The sequence below is a fragment of the Pholis gunnellus genome (genome assembly GCF_910591455.1).
Source record: "Pholis gunnellus genome assembly, chromosome: 2".
Lineage (NCBI taxonomy): Eukaryota > Metazoa > Chordata > Actinopteri > Perciformes > Pholidae > Pholis > Pholis gunnellus.
The window spans coordinates 26,837,681-26,858,970 of NC_136536.1; the positions used below are offsets into that span (position 1 = coordinate 26,837,681).

The 21,290-nt window shown below is 43.3% G+C and overlaps 1 protein-coding gene across 1 annotated transcript in view; it reads left to right on the forward strand.

Annotated features, from left to right (window-relative positions):
• LOC306712385 (myelin transcription factor 1-like) overlaps window positions 1–21,290 on the forward strand; it is a gene marked incomplete at its 3' end in the record, with an annotated part of 134,258 nt that overhangs the window by 82,918 nt on the left and 30,050 nt on the right. Inside the window, exons 3-4 of the mRNA XM_079181634.1 lie at window positions 15,062–15,168; window positions 19,920–19,974. Of these exons, the coding sequence (XP_079037760.1) occupies window positions 15,062–15,168; window positions 19,920–19,974 (162 nt within the window). The remainder of the gene's footprint in view (window positions 1–15,061; window positions 15,169–19,919; window positions 19,975–21,290) is intronic.

A 21,290-nucleotide genomic window follows, 5' to 3' on the forward strand; every position in this document is an offset into this window, starting at 1 on the left:
CATTTTTTGCACTCAATGGGTTTTTATTCTATTTATTTCTCTCACAGATGCATTTTTCCTGCACAGATCACATATTTGTTTCTTTTTTGCCATACATTCAGTGGCAAAAGGGTGCTTTATGAAGCAGAGTGACTATATCTTACTGCATTATGCATGCATGATGGCCGAAGCTTAGTAACTATCCACACACTTAATTAAGTAGTGAAATGTAATAATGTCATTTATCCCTCTGGGTTTAGGGTTTGAATAATTGCTGCAGAGTCAGCCTACTGCGCATTATATTTGTGTAGAAAGCTTGCATTCTTCTGTGTGTGAGTGTGTGTGTGTGTGTGTGTGTGTGTGTGTGTGTGTGTGTGTGTGTGTGTGTGTGTGTGTGTGTGTGTGTGTGTGTGTGTGTGTGTGTGTGTGCGAGCGAGCGAGAAAGAGAGAGGGGGTGGGATCAAGAGAGGGAGTTCTCATTTAGTTTTTTTTCTTTCTTTCCGACAGCTTTCACTTTTTTGTGCTGCTAACTAGAGAGAGAAGAGTGGAGAGAGAAGAGGGGGGGGGAGAAGAAAAGAGAGCAAGCCAAAGAGCGTCGGGTGCTGTGTCAGTCTGATATTTTCCATAGTGACAGCTGGGCCCAGAAGCTCAGAACCTTTTCTTCTGGCACACAAAGCCCATTAAGTATGCCACTCGCTCAATGGCCCCCGCAGCCTCCAAATTGCTCCAAGCTCCTCCCTAAAGTGTGGCAGCCTTTGTCATTGTAATCAGGCCTTGTATGTGAAGTGCTGCCTGTATTTACCGCTGCTCAGGGTGCATATTTGCCTGGCCTGCTGCTGCCGGCTGAGCGCAGGAGGGAGAGAGGACGAAAGACTGGAAAGGTTAGTGCTGGGGAGGAGATGGGAATGAACAGAGAGACAGAGGGCCAAGTGTGGAGAGAAGGTTCAGCGACTCAGGATGGAGAAAGGGAAGTGAGGAAATCAGTAGAAGGGAGGCCTCGAAGAATGTGACACCCCCCAAAGTGACTTTGGGGGGTGACGGGGGGGTCAGGTAGCGTGGGACACAGGGGAGGAGTGTGTGGGCACTATGATGCTAGTCTGGACCACGGGGTGGGGGGGTGACAGGACGGCTTATTTACAACTCTCAGATGTAGCATGGCTGGAGGCGTTGCCATACACGTTGAGAAGGTTCACGCTGGACGATAAGGAAGAAAAGTCTAGATCAGTGTAACTGACAGGAGAAGTGACAGAGAGGTACAGTGGACAGACAGAGGAGCAGACGACACAGAGGAGTGGAGCGACGTGATGCCTTTTGGCAGCGCTGACCCCATTCCACGTGCCCCCCCCCAACACACACAGACACACACACCCCATTGGGTACAAGGGGCGTCTCCAGAGATGACGGTCATCCAAAGTGGCATCTAGACCAAACTTTGTCTGTCTCTTGGCCTTTTCCTTTCCCTTAGTGTATGTGTGTGTTAAACATTCATAACTCCCACAAAAGAGAGAGGAAGTGCAATAAGTGAGTAATGAAGAGCCAGAGGCCGTCTGTGTCATGTTCAAAGGCAGCAGTATATTTTTATACACCACCAAAGTTGATTATGTCAGAGGACTGGTTCACAATTTTTCATTTTTCCAGTAAAACAATAGTGACTTTAAGTTAACATGAGGCCTCAGATTAAGTAGCATCTTCCACATGTACAGTGTTTTCCCTCTTTGTGTTGACATCCCTCCACTGCAGCTCAACAGGGAAAATAATGAGAAATTGCCAGGGGGAAATAGAAATGGGGGATTTTGGACAAATACAATTGTAACTTTGGAAGTCGAGCTGAATGATCAGTAGATTAATCAACTCAAGAGATCACCAGATCACTGGAACATTTTTATTTTTCTTGCAAAAGAAAACATTCAATGCCAAACATTCACTGGTTCCAGCTTCTCAAATTACATGATTTGCCTCTTTTCTTTATCATATAGTTTTTATGGGCATTTCTTGACAATCCAGACTTCTAGACTGTTTTAAACATTACATTCCCATACAACAAAACTGCATTGTGAATTGTTTGTCTTTGATGTATGTTTCTGTCCTGTGTGAAAAAGTTGATGTTCACTTATTTCAATAACATAACATAGTCATTTTAAGTCGAATCATGATTTTTATTAACTTATTACCAGGCAGTTTTGTTGTTGTTTAAAACTGCGACCGTAATCCAAGAGAAAATATGTTTCCCTCAAAGTGTAATTAAGAATGAAAGTTGTGTGGGAACGTATAGTTTTGTAGGAGACAGTGTTGAATAGACCACACGACATTGATAAAAAATGAAATCAGCAGGTCAATCGATAATGGAAATAATCATTAGTTATAACCCTATTTGGAAGACACCCAATTGAGTTGTCTATCTCAGACTGCTAAAACCTAATATTAACTTCAGATGGAAGATTGTTTCCAAACAATGAGGACTGTGGATGTGTCCCCCATCACTTCCCTGGAGCCATGTTAGGAAGGGCCAGTATGGGCAAGAGGAATGAATACATCAGGCTGAAATTCTTTCATTGTGTCAGCATTGTTTTCAGACAGTCTTGAAAGAATGTGAAGTAGTCCTTCACCAAACATGAATGGCTGTTTAAAAGAACTACAAAGATGGCTGTAGGAGAAGTGCTGGGCTGTGTCTAATGGTAGTTGACAGATATGGGTGTGATCATGCTGCATGGATGTTAGAGAGAAAGAGAGAGTGTGAAAGTGAGAGAGGGAGTGAAGGAGGCAGGGAGAGAGGACAATAAGGCCATGGTGTTATGAACCTGATTGTTATCATGACACCGGGAGCAGGACTCTGATGTCAGATGTCTATCTGTGCATGAGCCCAGGATGTGTGTGGCCCATATCAAGCTACACAATCAAAGTTCTTCTCTTTTTCTTTTTCACACACATCCCCGAATTATACACAACCTCCACTTTATTTCTTGCTTCAAACACGAATCTGCACATTTATGAAAGGAAAAAACGTTTCCCTTCCAGCGAGGCGGTGACCCTTTTGTTTTTATACCAGCTCAGTCGAAGGTTGTTACTATTCGAGATGCTGAATAATGATAATAAAAGCGTGGGAGTGAACATTTTAAGAGTACTTTTGAATAATGATGAAGATGGAGTGAAATTTCCATTAATTAACTCACATGGGTCATTTTCTCAACAAGGTCTTGGTTACTGCTCTTTAGTGTGTGTGTGTGTATGTGTGTATTTGTTTAAACTTTATTGTCACCACCGTCTCCAGGACAGCTGGAGGCTATGTCAGAGTTCAGCTGCTTGTTATACACAGCAGAGAATAAGAGGACTGGGGGGTTGTGCGTTTGTGTGTATTTGTGTGCACACATTCATTTCTGTTGGTTTGCATTGGCCTGTGAACGCTCAGTGTGTGCGTGTGTGTGTGAGTGTGTGTGTGTGTGTGTGTGCGTGTGTGTAGGGTAGTGGAACAGCAGGGTGGGGGTGAATAGTGAAGTTAATAGGCTAATGAGAGCACCGTGCTCAGGAAGAATACAAGAGGCTGTCTGGCACCCTCAGATAAAAAACTTTAGAGGCATTAGTGGACACCCAGCAGTCCTCCTTAACAGGGACACCTTCTTTGTCCATGCACACACCATAAACCAATTTAATAAGCAGTGAATTTATTATTTATGTGTGTTTCTCTTTGATTTTTTGTGCCATGGAAGCAGGGGAGGCAATGAAGATGGAGAGGAGAATCGTTTACTTAAGAAATATTCAGATCTTTAAAAGTTCAGATTAGGTCATCGTTGTTCACGATAATAAAAATAGATGTTGAAATGGTTGGTATACTGTCTTTCAAATTAAATGCAGGATAAAGTTTAACTGGGTTTAGTAGTACAAACAAAAACATATACCATTGAGTTTAATTAGATGCATACAACTGCTGGTTTAGTTATTTTATGACTTTAGTTTAGTTCAGTTGCACATTTTTGAGCTCTCATGGAAGGAGGTTGTTCCGGGAGGTTGTGTTTAGTTTAGTTTTATAGTAATCATTTAAACTTATAAAAGTTAGTCAGTTTTTATTTCGGTTTAGTTTAATTCAGCTCAAATTTGTTTAGTTGTAACAAATCAGTTAACTTACTTAAATAAAAAGGGTCAAGCGAATTTTGTTTTGTTTCTTTCCATATAGTTTAGTTTAGTTTGAATTTTGTTTAGTTTAGACTGGGTTTAGTTATGTTTAATTCTGTTTGATTTAGATTAGTCTATAAGGACACAATTATTTAGCTTTTGGAGTTTATAATAAAGGATCAAGGGTATTGCTTTGAGACAGCTAAATTCAGTTTAGAGGATTAAAGAGAGTTTGGTTTTAGTTGTGAAAATGCAGGCTTCAGTTAGCGAGCTAAGTGAATTATTTTAAATTTTGTTTTAGTTGAGTTAATTTCAGTACTAACAATTTGGGCGTATCATTTTGGTCAAACATTTAGTTTATTTTAGTTTGGTTCGGTTTTATGTAATTTGGTGATGACCATGTTTTGGGCTTACTAATTTGGGCTGGTTCATTTTGTTTTATTCATTCTCCCTTCTTAGCTTGGTAAAACAATTATTCAAGCTTAACATGAGGAATAAAGTGAGTTGGACACAGTTATTCCGCTATTCATTCTTACATCATCGTATTTAACTTAGTTTTCTAGAATCCATTTTGGCTCATAATACAGGGCCATTTCAGTTTAGTTTGGTTTAGTTCAGTTTAATTTAATTTAGTTCAGTTTGGTTTAGTTAAGTTTAATTTAGCTAAGTTTTTTTTTTAATTAAAATTGAGTTTAGTGTAGTTTAATTCAGTTTAGATAAGCTTAATTCAGTTTATTTCGTTTTAGTTTAGTTCAGTTAGTTTAGTTTAGTTTATTCATGACAATTCAGTTGAATAACTGGGTTAAATTAATTGTGTTTTGTTTCTTTTACTTTAATTTAGAGCAGTTTACTTTAGTACCACACAAATATACTACTCAAGCTTATAAAAATGAATAGGGAAGTGGTGTTTAGTGTATTTTAATTCAGTTTAGTGTACTAACACAATTATTCAGGCGGTTTAACACACATTTATTTAGCTCTGTAGGCTTATACTAGTCATTAGTTTAGTTTAATAGCACACAAACTGTTATTTAAAGTTATAGTAAATGTCCAAGGGGGCTGAATTGATGAGTTGAGTTGGTTTTGGTTTAATATCACACATTTATAGATATGCACACTATAAATACACCATTTGTTTGGTAATATGCAACTGTCTTGAACAAAAAAAACAATCTTACCATTAAATGTGCTGGAAATGAAATGAAGTGTAGAAGAAAGGCAGTAGAATGTGTTGAGTTTGCTTTAACACCCCCCCCCCCCTTTACATGTTGGAGAGATGGGGATGGGGGTAATGGGAGCAAGCAATGGGAGAGCTCATTATCTGGCAGACCATCTGCTATTGGGAGGGAGGAACTGTCTGTCCGTCCCAGACACAGACACTCTGAATAGGACTGGAGTCAGAGTGAAAATGTTCCTCTAATTTACATCTGTTATATTTGGACACCAGTGAACAGGGAGGGTGCTTGAAACCTACAGCTAATAGACACCAATCACATGCACAAATGTTATTAGCATGAGCAGAGATTTGAAAAATAATATAAATTAATTTTGGTTAGATTAAGATATACTGAGCGAATAAAACAATTAACAAAGTGAATGTTAAGGAAGTATTAATAATCAGATCATCGTCTTTATAATATCCCAGGTGATCTTGTGAGGGAGTTTTATATAGTGGCATTGGTTTTCTTTCTTTTTTGAAATAGTTGTTCTGTGACATTTGTGTAATATCCTACAATATAGGGTATATTCTTGCCATAATTTGTTCTCTTATATCATGCTCAGGTTTGATATACAATAGTACAGATCCAAAAATAGTGCGCATGTGAATAAGCTGTATGAGGTGGTGGTTGGGTGTTTATATAGTTTAAATCAGATTGCTGGGGAAGCTTAGTGTGAGAAGTTGCCGGGCGCAGCAGATGCTCTTTGTTGCTGTTCAGGCTATTGTTGTTGAAAGCTGAGAATGGGAGACCGGGATTGGGTCCAGCTACCGGCGGCAGGAGGACATAGCGCCGTCCTATTGGCTCTCCGGGAGTGTCAGTCGGCCGCTCGTCCCGCCCAGCGGCCCTCCCCTTCCCGACCAGGGAAGTTGAACTAAAGTTTGAGCAACTTTGTTCGGCAGAAGTAAACTTGCCAGCAGCACTTGGCGCTCGCTGCGAGACTGAAGAAAGACGGAGAGGAGGACCGCAAACATGAAGCTGTGTCGCACTTTTCTAGGTTCGTATCACTTGTTTTAATTTCACAGCGGCAACTTTAAGAACGAGCTCTGCTGTGTTTCGGCATCTGTGTCTCTGTTTAGACCGACGTATGTCTCAGCGCCTCTACTCATACATCATATATACATGTATATATCTTTGTATATACTGTAAATATAATTAGACATAAGGTAATATAAAGTGCTGTTTGTATGACTCGGCCGCTCTGTTTATATTCAAAATAAAAGCTTTTAAAAGAACCGTCGCTGTGTAGGACTAAATGAGGTTTAGTTCTGTCTAATCACACCATGTAACTTTTAAACTCCCAACCACAAACCTCAGGCTCAATTCATCAGACACAAACATATCTAAATAAACTTCTCCCCAGCTTATAAGTGCAACTAAACTTCAACCCCCGTGGTAAAAACTGGCCAGACAAAGGACAGTTGGTCCCCTAGGGGACAGTGTGGCCCCGGTACCGTGGGGACAATGCCAAGCTGCGGGCTTATTAAAAACTTTTTTTGTTGTGTTAGTCTGTCGGCTTGTTCCATCTGTCGAGGGACTATAGGGGCCTCCCCCGTCCCAACCTCAGCGCTCAGTCAGCTGCTGCCCCATGTAATATTTATATATGGCTGCTGCACAACATAGCCACCATAGTCTGGAGTGATGTGAGCATTAAAGTGCTGGAGGCCTCTTGTGCCATCTGCATCTGCAGACACACTTTGTTACAATAGAAGGAAAAGTTTTCCCAGCTGACGTTTGAGACTTATCCTTCAAAATAAGATATATTTAAACAAAAGTTAAATTTATTTCAGTATAGTTTTATTTAGTTCAGTAGCAACTCAGGCTTGTGAAATTGAATTGTGTCTCTTTTGTTTCAGTTTAGTTTGGTAACAAACATGTATTCAAATTCATGGTTGATTTTAGATTACTTTAGTTTGGTTTCTAGTTAAGTTCGTGGCTATTGTTTTTATAGTTTAATAGCACCAACTGACTAACAAACTTAGAACAAAGGGAAGGGGAGCAGAGAGGGTTTTATTTGACGTTAGTTTAGTGGCCACACAATACACACTCTGTAACAACAAAGGGCAAGAAAAGACCAGCTGATATACCAGCTGATGACGTGTTATCCTTCAGAATAAAAGGTGAACCGACTTTAAATAATAAATTACTCCTCTTGTAAAAGTGAATGTTTAGTTTATTTCAGTTTAGTTAGTTACAAATAATGATTCAAGCCTAAAATGAGGGTAAAGTTAGTTTACTTTAAATTGTATGTCCTATCCTTTCTTAATTAAAGGTGGACAAGTTTGAAGACAGTAGCCTACTACTCAGATTGTCAAATACTCAAAGTACTCAGATAAGTGGGGAAATAAATATATATATGCAAATAGATGGAATAAAATAACTTTCAAGAAGTTCAGACAAAAGCCTTTGTTACCTCAACAATAGCTCATGTGAATGATGCAGCCCTGAGAGCCTCAGCGGCCGGAGCTGTCCGCAGTTCTGAACACACACACACACACACACACACATGCGCGGCACGTTTGAGCTGTCCGTCGTCCTGAAATCTCACCACAAGAAAAATAATAGTCATTTTAATGTATATTATGGATTTGTGTCCGGACAACTACTCCCTATCTTCTCTATAATCTTCCGAAATATGTGTCACTCAGAGGGGGGGGGGGGGGGGGGGGGGGGAACCAACTCTCCCACACGGTCTCCTCTGCTGGATCCAGGCCTGGGGTTTCTCATATTTTCTCCCTTTTGTTTATTCGATTGTCGATGCTGTTGTTGAGTGAATCCTCTCTCTCCGCGCCCACAGTCTGAAATCATACTGATGCGGCGTGCACGGCTGGTGATTGATTTCAGCTCCAATGCATAACAATGGGATTGCACAAAAAGAGCCTGCTGCAAAGAGATAAGAATTTAATAGAATTTCTGAAAGCTGAAGGTTGGGCTTTTTGAATATTCCCCGCGTGCGCTGCGTGGAGACAGCAGATAAAGGATGGCATTTGTGGGGACTATTCTCAAATGGCTTGTAATGAATGGTTGTCATTCCCACTAATGGTTTCAAAACAGCAAAGCAGAGCCGCGGTGTGAGCAACATTTGGGAGTGACTCCAAGTTGCACTATTAAGACTGACTGTTGTTTGGGGCTGCGCTGACAGTTGGCATTACTCTCAATGAGCCTTAAAGAAACCATCAACAAATCTGTTACTGACAGTGATCACTCTTCTTCAAACTCCTGCGGGCGTCACAACAATTTCTCTGCGGCGTATTATTTCTCAGCGATAATCCAAATTGATATCGCACTTCCATCCCCTCACCTCCCCGGAACATAAATACATTTTTCGTAAAGCTCCCATGGAGCTCTCTGCCTCTGGTGTCGTTAAGACCCGGAGGAATTATCAGATGCTGTCGTTGCACCGCGCATATAACTCTGCATACAACTACTACATCAACTCCCAGTCCGAGGGGGAAAAAAATAGCCCTTGAATGAATTATTGGACGGGACCATTTTCCAGGATGTGTGGGGGGTGAAGGATTACAGTAGCTAGAAACTCTGTGATGCATTTGTGAAACAGCAGGAACTCCAGGAAATGTATGAAACATGAACCCAATGTGATGCGTGACTTAGTGTTGGCTGCGTGCTGGAGAGCCCAGAGGCGCACACTGACTAAGTGCAGATGGTTCATGAAGTTACACATGTTTGGAGAGGGAAGCAGTGTGGGGAACTTATTTGATTATTGGGGGGAAATCGTGCTGAGACGATGTCTAGAGTCTAGTTTTCAGTCTTAGTGGTTCAGAAGATGTATGAGAGAGAAAGGGTGTGTGTGTGTGTGTGTGTGTGTGTGTGTGTGTGTGTGTGTGTGTGTGTGTGTGTGTGTGTGTGTGTGTGTGTGTGTGTGTGTGTGTGTGTGTACATCTGTCCATTCAGTGAGTGTGTAGTAAGGGGGACCTCAAGCCCTGCCCATCTGATGCTGGAGGTTTTACTACAGCTTCCGTGATGTCATGGCAAAGGGCGGAGGGAAGAGATGGGGGTGTGGAGAGGGGATGGAGGGGGGTACAATGGCTCATGAGGGAAAGGTAAGTCAATATTACGTTTTTTCTCGCTGACAAAGGCAAATGAAGCCATGTTTTTGCTTACAAACAAGTAACATCTCAACGCCTTGATCCGGAGCCGTGCACCGGTGCGCTGAGTGGGAGAGGCCGTGTGGAACAGCCTTCGCTCGCGCTTGTTATTTATCAGATGTGGACATTTGTAACGGGATAGATGATCGTTTCTTTTAAGACCTTTACTCGGGATATCTTTTTAGCAAACTACTTGACAGCGACACCGCAACTCTCAAAACACAGCAAGGACGCAGCGCCGAAGCCCAGAGGAAATATTGTTGAATACAGGTAATCAGATGTTTATGTTTTGATGATTTATGATTATAAATCTCGACATCTAAAGGCCTTTTTTTTGCGCAACTTTGATATTCATCCTCAACCTTGTAGTATCGTATAGCCGCACCGGCAGCGTGGTTTTGTGGGTATTAGTGTTTTTATATTTTCATATTTGACGAAATATGAATTCAAACTTCCTCACAGCTGCGGTTTCTCAACAGTTTACCAGTTTATTTGTTTCATTTCATTTCATTTTGAAAACGCATCGTTGATGATAGTAAGACTGCAGAAATAGAGAATATTCTTGGGTTGCCATCAAATGAAAAAACATGCCCTCAAAAACATTGATGGCTCATTATAATAATAACAAAAAAAGATACTAATCATAATTGTGTGAAAAAGTGGGACTAAAGCAGCTATTGCGCTTTCTCAGAACCTCAGCGCGTTTCAGCCACTTCTCTGTCGGACAGTTCATCACTCTCTATTTTGTATTGCTCTGGATGCTCTCCGGCCGAACTGAGACACACCTGAAGTGTGTTCTCCACTCCGTCCTCTAGTTTCACCTTCTACAGGAATACATTAGCCCGTTCACTGGACCCGCCGCGCGTTACAACCGCGAGCCATTTTCTCTCTTTCTGGGTTCTTACAGTAACGTGTGATGTCTGTCTCGAGTCCGGTACCGAATTGTGTTATTATTTCGATATTACAGTGGGCGGTGAGCAAGACTCGTGTGTGTGTGTGTGTGTGTGTGTGTGTGTGTGTGTGTGTGTGTGTGTGTGTGTGTGTGTGTGTGTGTGTGTGTGTGTGTGTGTGTGGATGCACGGACAGATGGATGGATGGAAGGATGGAGTGAGTGTGTGTTTGAGAGAGAGGGAGGGGTTTGCCATTTGATCCTCTGCAGCAAAAAACAGAGATGCTCTCTTTAAATGTCAGCCGCCTTTAGTGGTGCGCAGATAAAATAAAAGAAAAAGTGGTCATAGCGCTAGAAATAAAACGCGAGATCGAGCTACACATTTCGCCAGATTTTTGAAGCGCTCATCGAGTCGGATTCACCCCGAGAATGTGAGCCTGTGCGTTGTGTTTTTCATCCCCCCCTTGCTTTGCTTAGATGGCCACGTAATGTGCTGTGTGTGCGCCTCGCGGTCTGTCAAAGCACCTGCGTCCTAAGATGGAGGAAAGAGATGAGGGATGATGATACACAGTGTTATGTCACCCGCTCCTTGAGTTGCTCTCCATCCCCCGGTGTGGTGAGGCGGCTCAACATCGGTCGATCACTGACAAACTTTAGCTGCTAGTTTAGATGTGAGAGATTTTCTTTCAGGAGTTTAGAGGCAAAAACCGTCCAAACTTACTTCACTTCCTCACATTGCTGTTTGAAAAGCACCCATCTTTAGAAAAAAATCATATCAGTTTGTCTTTTTAAGGAAAATGTTTGATACATCTGGAATGATGTTTGGCTTTTATAGTGATAGAATATGTTTGACTGACTCGACCTGCTTTTGAAATATAAAGTCAGACCTCTGTTTGGCAGTGGTGAGTTTTTTTTAAAGTCTGCAGTTGTGTTTAAAGCGTAAAGGCTGTTTCATTCAATTTAATTTAATTTATTTTGTTTCACCCAAAAGCCTCAGAGGGCTTTACAATCTGTACACATGCGACATCCTCTGTCCCAGGACCCTCACATCAGGGAAAAACCCTTTAAAGGGAAAAAACAGGAAGAAACCTTAGCGCAACAGAGGAGAGATCTTTAAGTGAAGCCCATGGAAATGTGCAGAAGGAGCCTGTGACGTTCTGTTGTCGGGCTGCATGTATAGGATGAACACCGAGCTCAAGATGTCATGATAAAACACCTATTGTTGTTCTTCTGTTCACTTTTCCTGAGAAAATGTAGCCTAGTTTCTGGGGATTACTGAATTAGGTTATTGGTGCCTTATGCTGTCAGTGGCGGCTTTGACAGCAGAGAATGGAGCTGCATGCAGCAGCACAGGCCCGATCTGAAGTTGCTTCTGTCTTTTCTTTAGTTATCGTGATAGGACGAACCCTCTCTATTTGTGAAGGGCTGAATAGCCCTGTGGTGAGGACAGCAGGTGCCAGAGGAGGGAGAGCAATAAACATGTTGGAGGAGCAGCTGGGGCCAAATTGCACCCTCGTCATTCAAAGCCTATCAGAAATCTAAGCAATACAAGCAAAGGTCAGGGTTGGCCAGGCTTTCAATGGAAAGGAGGCATTTAAAATGAAAGCCTGGAAATAATGAATTTCATGCCATATGTCAAAAGGGAAATAAATACAAGAAATGTAAAAAAAAACAGAATTAATTAAAAAGTAAGCAGAATGTGCATACATTCTCAGATAGAAAAACATGACATGCAGAACTTAGAGCATCACAAAGTGCTGCCTTCAGCGGAGGACTTTCAGGTGCACAGGTCCCTACAGTTAGCCTTGTGTTGTTTCTCTGATGCTGAGGTCAGGTTGTCCCTCAGGGGAGCTCCTCCAAAGGCTGTTACCATGGTGCCGCCTTCCCCTTCCACACCCCCGCCCCTAAACTCCCGTCCCATAACTGATAAAACCACCTCACCCTGACCAAATCCTTATCTCTCGTAGGTAACTCTGCTCTGTGTTACTCCAGCTTCAGGCTGGGAAATACAATTGATGGATTCTGACTGAAGGATTTATCTGCATTGTATTTTTCTGGTTATCTATACAGCACAAAAACAAAATCTGCCAGATAATCTGGTCAGTTTTTCTCATCCTGTGACACAAAAGAAAGCAGCGAGTAATACGAGAGCGTCCCACTCCACAACTTTTGATTTCTCTGTCTCTTCTACCCGGCTCGCTGTAATCACACTAAGTTGCCTCTAAATCCTGCTTAACAGGACCAGGGGTGTACAGCTGGCCCTGGCCCTGTACGTACACTAATACTGTTACAGACAGTTCACCCTGGTATTTAATCTAACTATGGATTTAGGCCTCTTTGCTCTATTGTCCCTGTACAGTAAGCCGCCTGCCTATAATGGTATTACTCAAGCCTAAACTTTGTTTTCTGGTAAAAGGTTATTTTAATTTCAATTCATAGACTACATGCGTTGATTTATTAAAGGGTTTTTGTGCCGAAAACAGGAAAGATTTTCCTAACTTTGCCTCACAGAAAAGCTTTGATAAAAACACAGAATCCTGGTAGTAAAATAGGATATTTAATCTATTCATTCTGTATTCAGCCATCCCCCCTTACTTCTGATAAACCAAACCTCCCCGGTGAACGACTAATTGTCTCGTACTCCAATTTTCTCTTCCAAATAACGAGCTGCGAGTCTTGTAGGTGGGAATGAGCCGAATCTGATCAAAGAATAAGAGAGCACATATCCTGAGCAGACAAGGCAAATTAGTGTTTATGTTTTTTTCATCTGCGAGGGATCCAGGTGTTCAGGTTTTCACGCCAAACAACAGATGAAAGATAGAAAGGTCTATTCAGACACCTTTTCTGTGATTAATTGCCTGATTCTATAAACCGCCGATATCTGACGTGGGTTCAAACTGTCCAGATGTGTTTCCTCTGTGTGTAGCAGAGCAGTGGCTCAGGACTGAGGGAAGTGAGCAGGGATGTTGACACATGGCCCGAGGCGCTGTGTCCTAATAGAACGCTGTTCTATGCTTGGCATTTAGGGAGGGCTCTCTCAGCCTCTTGGCCTCCGAACCAACAATGCAGGACGGATGCTCACTTCCCTTTACTCTAAGAGGAGGGGAGAAAAAAGGAAGCAGCGAGTTTTGGTGCTGGAGACAGAGGAGACAGAGATAGAGATGCAGACGAACAGTATTGCTGTTGTCATCACTTTTTTCCTGAGGGCGGAGTGAAAGTTGACAAACAAGCATTTTGCAAAGAGTGCTGGCTGGGCTTTGCCGAGGTTTGCACTTAACAGGCAAAGTAGGGATGGGCGAGGAGAGGGGGGTGAGCAGGGAGTTCGACAGAGGGGGGGCTGCTCTGCATGGGGACCCCTCGGATACGGACCTGCAGCTTTTTGTTGTCTCACAGACCGCTTGCTTTTAGTGTGCACTCTGCATGCACTGTGGGTTCACGTACAGGACAGCACGAGCAGAGAAAATAACTCTTGCTGTGTCTTTGAAAGCAGTAAGAAGACAGATGAAAAGGTAGATACCTGATGGGAGACAATGAGATGGACACATCTGGCCTTACTCTATACAGAGACCAAGTTCAAGTGTAAAGAGGTTGATATTTTGTTGCCTCTTAGACTACATCAATGCAATCCAGTTTCAGTTTTAATCTAATTAGAATAGTTTGAATTCCCACTGTAGTAATCGTCATGATTACTCTTCCACTACATTGCTGCTTCAGTTCAGTAGAGTGGATTCAGCCCCAACACCATGGTCAGTCTGATTCCTCAAAGATGTTGTTGAGGATAGACAGATGGGTGGCCCATACAAAAGAGAAGTCGCTGTAAACTCAAGGGTGCTTGCTTTTTCACCATCCCGCTGCCGACTGCAAAGACACACAATCCATATAGAGGTGAAAGCCAAAGGATGTGTGTTGATATATATATACAGTATATATATATATATATATAGAAAATAATCAGATTTCACTGTACCAGCTCAGTGGTACATAAAAAGAGAGAGCGAGAGCAGCGGCCACTTGTTTTGGGAGTCTCACAGATGAAGAGTCTTACAGCTACACTCGTTGAAAAGTTCAGCCTCGGGCATTCATAGAAAAATAATCTGCACTCTCCCTGAACTTGAAGCTGTGGGAGGAGGGGGGGGGGGATACGACCCCCTCCACGGTTAAGACAACTCTCTGTTTGGTATCGAACGCCTCCAACAGAACCAGAGAGAGGGCAGAATGGAAAAGGAATCTGTGGTAGATTTAATGTGTGTTCTCCTGCACGATCAGGAATACCAAGTGAAGAGCTATTACCTTGATGAAAAAAAGGGGAGAGAAAAAGAAGGCCTGATTTATGTATGATTCATTATTTACTGACCATTCTTCACCCCCTCTCCTCTCATGTCGCCCTTCCCCCTATTTGTTTATATATGCACCCTGAAAAGCTCGATAAAAATGCGCAAATTTGATTGATTCTAATAGTAGACTGACAGGGACCCCAGCTGGGGCACTTAGCCATGCCTGTGTGTGTGTGTGTGTGTGTGTGTGTGTGTGTGTGTGTGTGTGTGTGTGTGTAAAGCATACACACTGTTCCTTTAGTTAATAAAGGAGTGTCTGCAGCATGCTCCAGTGCCCCGACCTTCCCTCAAAGCAGCACCCCCTCCCTACCCTCCCTCCCTTTATCCAAACTGCTGCCCCGACCATTAGTGCTGATGCCGTTGATTTCATATGACAACTCTCTTTTTTTCTCCCGTCCTGTCCCACCTCCCTGTTGGTTCGGTCTCTAGAAAATGAGTTCCGGGGCGAGCTGGTGAACCAGCGGTGGACACGAGGCGAAAGGACCAGCAGCCACTGCCAGGCCTCCCAGAGACTGCAGAGCCGTCGACCAATCATGGTGAGTGACAAGGCCTCGCAATCCCTTCCCCACCCCACCCCACCACTTCTTCGCCCACCCCCAACACACACACCCCTTCCAACCTGATTCTGCTTCCTGGGCATTTCCCCAATCCCCTAACTCAGCGGGGAAAGTCAAAAAGGGTGGAGGCGGAGGGAGGGGAGGATGGAGAAAAGAGGCAGTCTGTGTATGTGTGTTGGGAGGGGGAGGAGGGAGGAGGGAGGAGGGAGAGGGGGGAGGAGGGAGAGGGGGGGATTGATGGCCCCGCTGGACAGAAAAACATGAATCAAACAGCACATCAAATCTCCTGCTTGGCCCCGCCCATCCTCTGCCTCAGCCCCGCTCAGCTTAGTTCAGTTTAGTAAAGCTCAGCGTGGCACACAGCTCAGCATTTTCCCGCTGCTGAGTTCACTTCACAGGATTTTTTTTTTGTATTGAAACACAATCAAAAAAAAGAAACTCAAAACGGTGTCCTTGAGCTGCTCATACTTTTTTTGTCCATGATATTCCTCCTTATCAGCAGAGTAGGAACCTCTTTTCCTCTCTCTAACCCCCCCTGCCATCCTAAACCTGTATACGCTCTTTCTTCTAATACTTCTGAGACAAATTGCTACGTATTTCAAGGTTATTTCTCCATTCTGTAAACATCTGGTCCTTTTTTTCTCCCTGTGCATCACAACTAAGAGTGTATCACCCGACAAAGAGATGGAGGGATTGAGGGGAGATTGAAAGAGAGAGGAGCGGGGGTTGGGGGTAGTTTCCCCCTGGGCCCAGTAAAAGTAGTTCTGCTTCCCCGTGATGGCTCGGGTTCATCTGAAGAGATGACTTTTATTGATTTGGTTTGATTTCTGCTACTGAGGGAGCAGAGGAGAGAGAGAGAGAGGCGTTGGTTTCAAACACTGCATCATGTGAAGTGGCCCCCATCTGTTTGGCCCGATACTTATGATACCTGGCCGTCACACAACCTACTTATTATCTTTTTTAGACTTGTGGCAAGCTGAGGTGAATGAAACGGACTTAAAGATGAGAAGATGTTTCGTCTTGAACGCTGAAATCACATCAGGATGACTCACTCTGTAAATGGCAAACCTCTGACAGCACGCATACTCACATCTGACCCATTATGCAGTCACACATGCTCAGTATTTTTGCATATGGAGTGAGAAGCACAGCATCTCCCCTCCTCCCTCCTCACCACTCCACTATGCTTTGTGTGAATTATTAAAGTGAAACTGTGGAAGGGCTCGCCGCGCGGCCATCTAACATGGAGGCTGCTCAGCGTGGTCCGCCTGCGAGTGAACTCTAATTGGCAGCTGCTGTCCGCAGGTAATTTTTGGAGATGTCAGTGTTCGTCGCCAGTTGTGAACGCTTCTCGCTCTGTGTCTCTGCCCCACCTTAACCTCCTCCTTTCCTTGTCCTCACTCTTGTAAACCTAAAAATGAATAAAGGAGTCATTTATGTGCACCGTGGGACGAAGGGTGACCTTCTCTCTGAAGTCATTGCCCCCAGCCAGTCATTTACATAGAGCTGTCAGAATGCAGAGCAGAGCTGGGGCCCTCCTGCACCGACCACTGCACACAAAGAAGTACATAATTGATAATGTACAATACAGCCTGTAGGGATGAGCCAACGCTTCCTCCTCCTCCTCTTCCTCCTCCCCCTTCTTCTTCTACTGCTGCTGCTCCACACCACATTTCACACTAGTTAAACCCCAACACACACACACACACACACACACACACACACACACACACACACACACACACACACACACACACACACACACACACACACACACACACACACACACACACACACATGCGGACATCCTTCTCATCTTTTTCTCTCTCTGTTCTGTGTGCTGTGTAGGCCCACCGACATACACCGTTCAAGCAGTTGTCTAATTAAAAGACAACAAGGTAAAGGACTAGTTTGGAACATACTTTAAAAAAGACCTTTTGAAAGAGATTAAGATCAGGTGAATGCCTGCCTGGCTGCATCTTGATTCACTCGCTGTGACTTTGTGTTCATACAAATTTAATGAGCTGGAATTGAGAAAAAGAACTCAGATGTGCTTACCTATTTAAATGTGCGTAGCTATGGTTACGCAAACATGAAAGCAATAGGGGCCCTCCTTTTCAGTCCAGGTTCTGATTCATCTGATGACTATGAATTTAAGGAGGAGGGAAAGGAAGGGGGATGAAAAAGTACAGGAGGAACAGAATGGTATATCGTCTTTTCATGAAGGGGGGGGTATCTCATCCACACACACACACACTTCTCTCTCACACACTTAAAGTCAGAACTCAAAGTGGTTCACCAACATACAAATCCACCAATGGAATCATTTGATTCATCAACGTTTAGCCTTCAATTATTCCCTCAAACCCACTCACAGGTCAGTTTTCAGTTCAGGAGCGTCACCGCTGTGGTTCCTGTTTCGGAGGGAAGCTGATGAAAACACAAGAAAGCCCCTCTCTGATCATATCATAGTGATTTAAATCCTCTGCAATGCTCATCCACACTCCTTACTAAAGGAAGAAGTAAGCTGATGTTTTATAAAAGTAAAAGTATCAATTATAGTTTAAATAATCAATTGATTAATCAATTAATTGACTGATTATTAGTTAATAGTCTATTGGATTTTCTGTTGGATTTTCAAAAGTATGCAAAATCAAACACAGGGACCACCAAAATCAACACAAAATGAATGTTCCTTGTAGTAGCTTTAAGTACACAGGAACATATGGTTCCCAACCTTCTTTTCTCAGATGTTTCCCCACAGACCTATTAGACGAGCCCTTCATCAGCACCGCCATCTTCTTCTGCTGGTTTATTTGTTTTCATGCATTCTCAACACGTGGTGTTCAGACGTTTACAGCTGACACAATATGTATATATGGAGGCACAATGAGCAATACTAGTTAAATGCACAAACAAAAAATACATCTGAGTCATGTATGAAGTGGATGCTCTTTTTGTGAGCAGCATTTTAATGGAGGTGAAGCTAATCAATATAAAGGTAAACTGATAGTATAGGATATAGTTAAAGTTGAATGGAAACATGTACAAGTACAGGCACCTCAGAATTGTGCTAAATCACTGCACCGCTGCTTCTTCCGGACATGAACACAAACAAGTGCGGACAGCGGAGTGTAGGGAGATGAACTTTGAACTCAGATGTGTAAAGGGAAGCACACACACACACACACTGGCAGACAACTCTTCACTGCACACTCATCTGCTCCTCTTCCCACATAGCACATACGGGAGGAGCTGCTCCCTTCAGGCAGGGCACAACGCTGCCGCTTGTTGCTCGACTTCTACAAACAGTGCCCGATCCAAAGAGTTGAGGCAGGAGTGGAGAGAGAGAGAGAGCGAGAGCGAGAGAGAGAGAGAGAGAGAGAGAGAGAGAGAGACTGTGTCTGCTCCTGCACCTGTACCTCCGGCCAAACACTAGACACTAATGAATGAAGCGCACCCTCCTCGGGGGCCTTAACAACAACAGCGTGCTTCATCTTCCTCTCATCCCCCTTTCCCTCCTTCTTTTCATAAGTAGTCTATTAGCAGGAAGGGGCATTGCCAAATAGAGAGAGGCAGAGGAAAAAGAAGAAGGAGAGGAACAGGGCCCCTGTGTTTCAATCCCACTGTGGCGGTGCCAACTTGACTATAGAGAAGCAACAAAGCCGCTAAGTGCCTGGGCAAGGAGAGGGGAGGTGTAGAGGCAACTGGGGTGGAATGGGAGTTAGGAGTTAAGGGGGCAGTGTGATGCAGAAAGAGAAAGAGGGGAGACCTGCGATTAATAGTCCAGTAATCAAAGCTAACGGCCCCATTGTGTCTAAAAAGCATCTGATAGCTTCAGAGTGCACTGAGAGCAGTGCTGAGCGAGGAGAGGTGGTGCAGAGGAGGTGTGGCCCAGGGTCAATATGTGTGTGTGTTCCCGGCAGCAGGGTTAACACCTGCTCCTTTGTGGCTTAAAAGCTGAGCTAGGAGTAAGCAGCACACACACACACACACACACACACACACACACACACACACACACACACACACACACACACACACACACACACACACACACACACACACACACACACACACACACACACAACTGTTGTTAAAAGGGTTATTACAGTGGCTTTTTAGCAGCCCGTGTGTTTTTGCTTTATTATTATATTCAGCATAGTCAGTATTGTCTGGGCCGTGGCCCTTGTGAGCAGAGGGACTGCTACAGTGTACAATCATGTGTACCATTCGGGTGTAGGAAATTACAGGGAGAGTAATGGGGGGGCGTGTGTGGGGCGAGGGTGGGGAGGGGATCTGAAAAGTAGCTTGAACAACAGGGTTTGTTTCCTTTCCATACTCTTTATTTCTGTCTCTCTTGTCTCTCTTCTGATGAAGTGAGCAGGACGAAAGACTCAGAATGTATGTGGGCTTTTTATTTTAACGACGGGTGAGGAGCGATGTTTTGCGAGAATTAAAGATATGATCTTCTCTTTGTGTCAGCGATACCTTTGGTGTGTTTCAATGGGAACATCCTGAGTGAGGGTTATTATAGCAGGTCTTTTAAAGCAGAGGAAGGACAATTACCTGTGGCTGTGTGCTGGAGTATACTGAGAAATAACCACTCACACTCTCTTTCCTCTCCTCCCTCCTTTTCTCCTCTGCACCATCTTCTCTGTTTCCTCCTCTACTCACTTGTCTGTCTCCTCCTCCCTGGCTTCCTCTTTCTCCTCTTCCCTCCTCCCCAGATGAGTGTAGAGGGTGACGCCAAGCGAACTCGCACTCGGTCCAAGGGAATCAGAGGTGAGTGTGTTTCATCTCTCCTACATGTCAAGCCATGTCTGCTAAAGGTGTTTCCTTGCAACTGCTCTCACACACACACACAGACACACACAGACACACACACACACACACACACACACACACACACACACACACACACACACACACACACACACTTTACTCCTAACATCATTATGTGTACCTGAGCAACAATGCTGTGTGTTGAGGTGTATATTGATGTGTGTGCATATGCTGTGAAATGTCTCTCAGTGTGAATATAAACAGCTTAGGTCCAACAGAACAGATGCTTTCACAGGATTGGCCACTTTCTGCCACCAAACGTCACACACCGCTTCTTGTCAGTCACAACACATCACAGAAAGTCATTGGGGAAGAAAGACTCCAGATCTTTGCTTGTAATCATCAGATTCCTGAGTGATTTCTGGTTCTCCCTAATGAGATATCTCAGAATGGCAAAAACAAACGTCCCACTCACAGATGAGCAGTAGTCAACTGAAGCAACACATTTCTCAGGAGGTGCTATACTGGCTGAGAAAGCGGAGTTCTCCTCGATCCTCCTGAACGGCTAATGCAGCCACTGCCTCTCTGCGTTGCATTTCTTTGGCCGTATACTCTGGCTCCAGTAGATCCGGCTCAATATCTGAGTTGGCTAAAACACTGTAAAATGTTTCCTCGTCTAGAACGTCTTTTGTACTCATATTTCTATTGCATTACAAGAGAAGAGAAGTTCTGTTTTTGAGCAGTATCTCAAACGTGACTACCAACAGATAGATAGAGGCTTGTTGAAATAACCTGAAGTTCTTTCTACCTCCAACTATATGACTGTCACTTTAAACGGCGGTGCTGTATGCAGGAAGAACAACAGATTTTTCAGCAGAAGAACGCAGGAATTTATTGCGTTAATTGACTATATTTCCAATTAACACTTAAAAAGGCGGCAAATTTTCCCTCCAAGTGTTTTACAGATTTTATTCAGATTAGACTACAAATCATGCTTTATCAGATTAATTTAGGTACATTGTTTGAGCATTATGCTCCTTTACGAGCAGCTACACTCACACATATACACATAAGGAGAAAATAATGGTTTTAGAAAGCAATTTATCATAGAAAATGAGGCAGTCTAGGTTATTTCTAACCATCTCTTGTGTAGTCCAAATACAGATATGTATGCAAAAATAAACATAGTATGCATGTTTATGTTTGTGTTTGATTATGTATTTGTGTACATGTACATATTGATACATGTGTCTTTCTCCGTGCATTTGTATGTGTACCAGTGTGTGTTTGTGTGTTTAGAGAAACAGTTCGGAAGG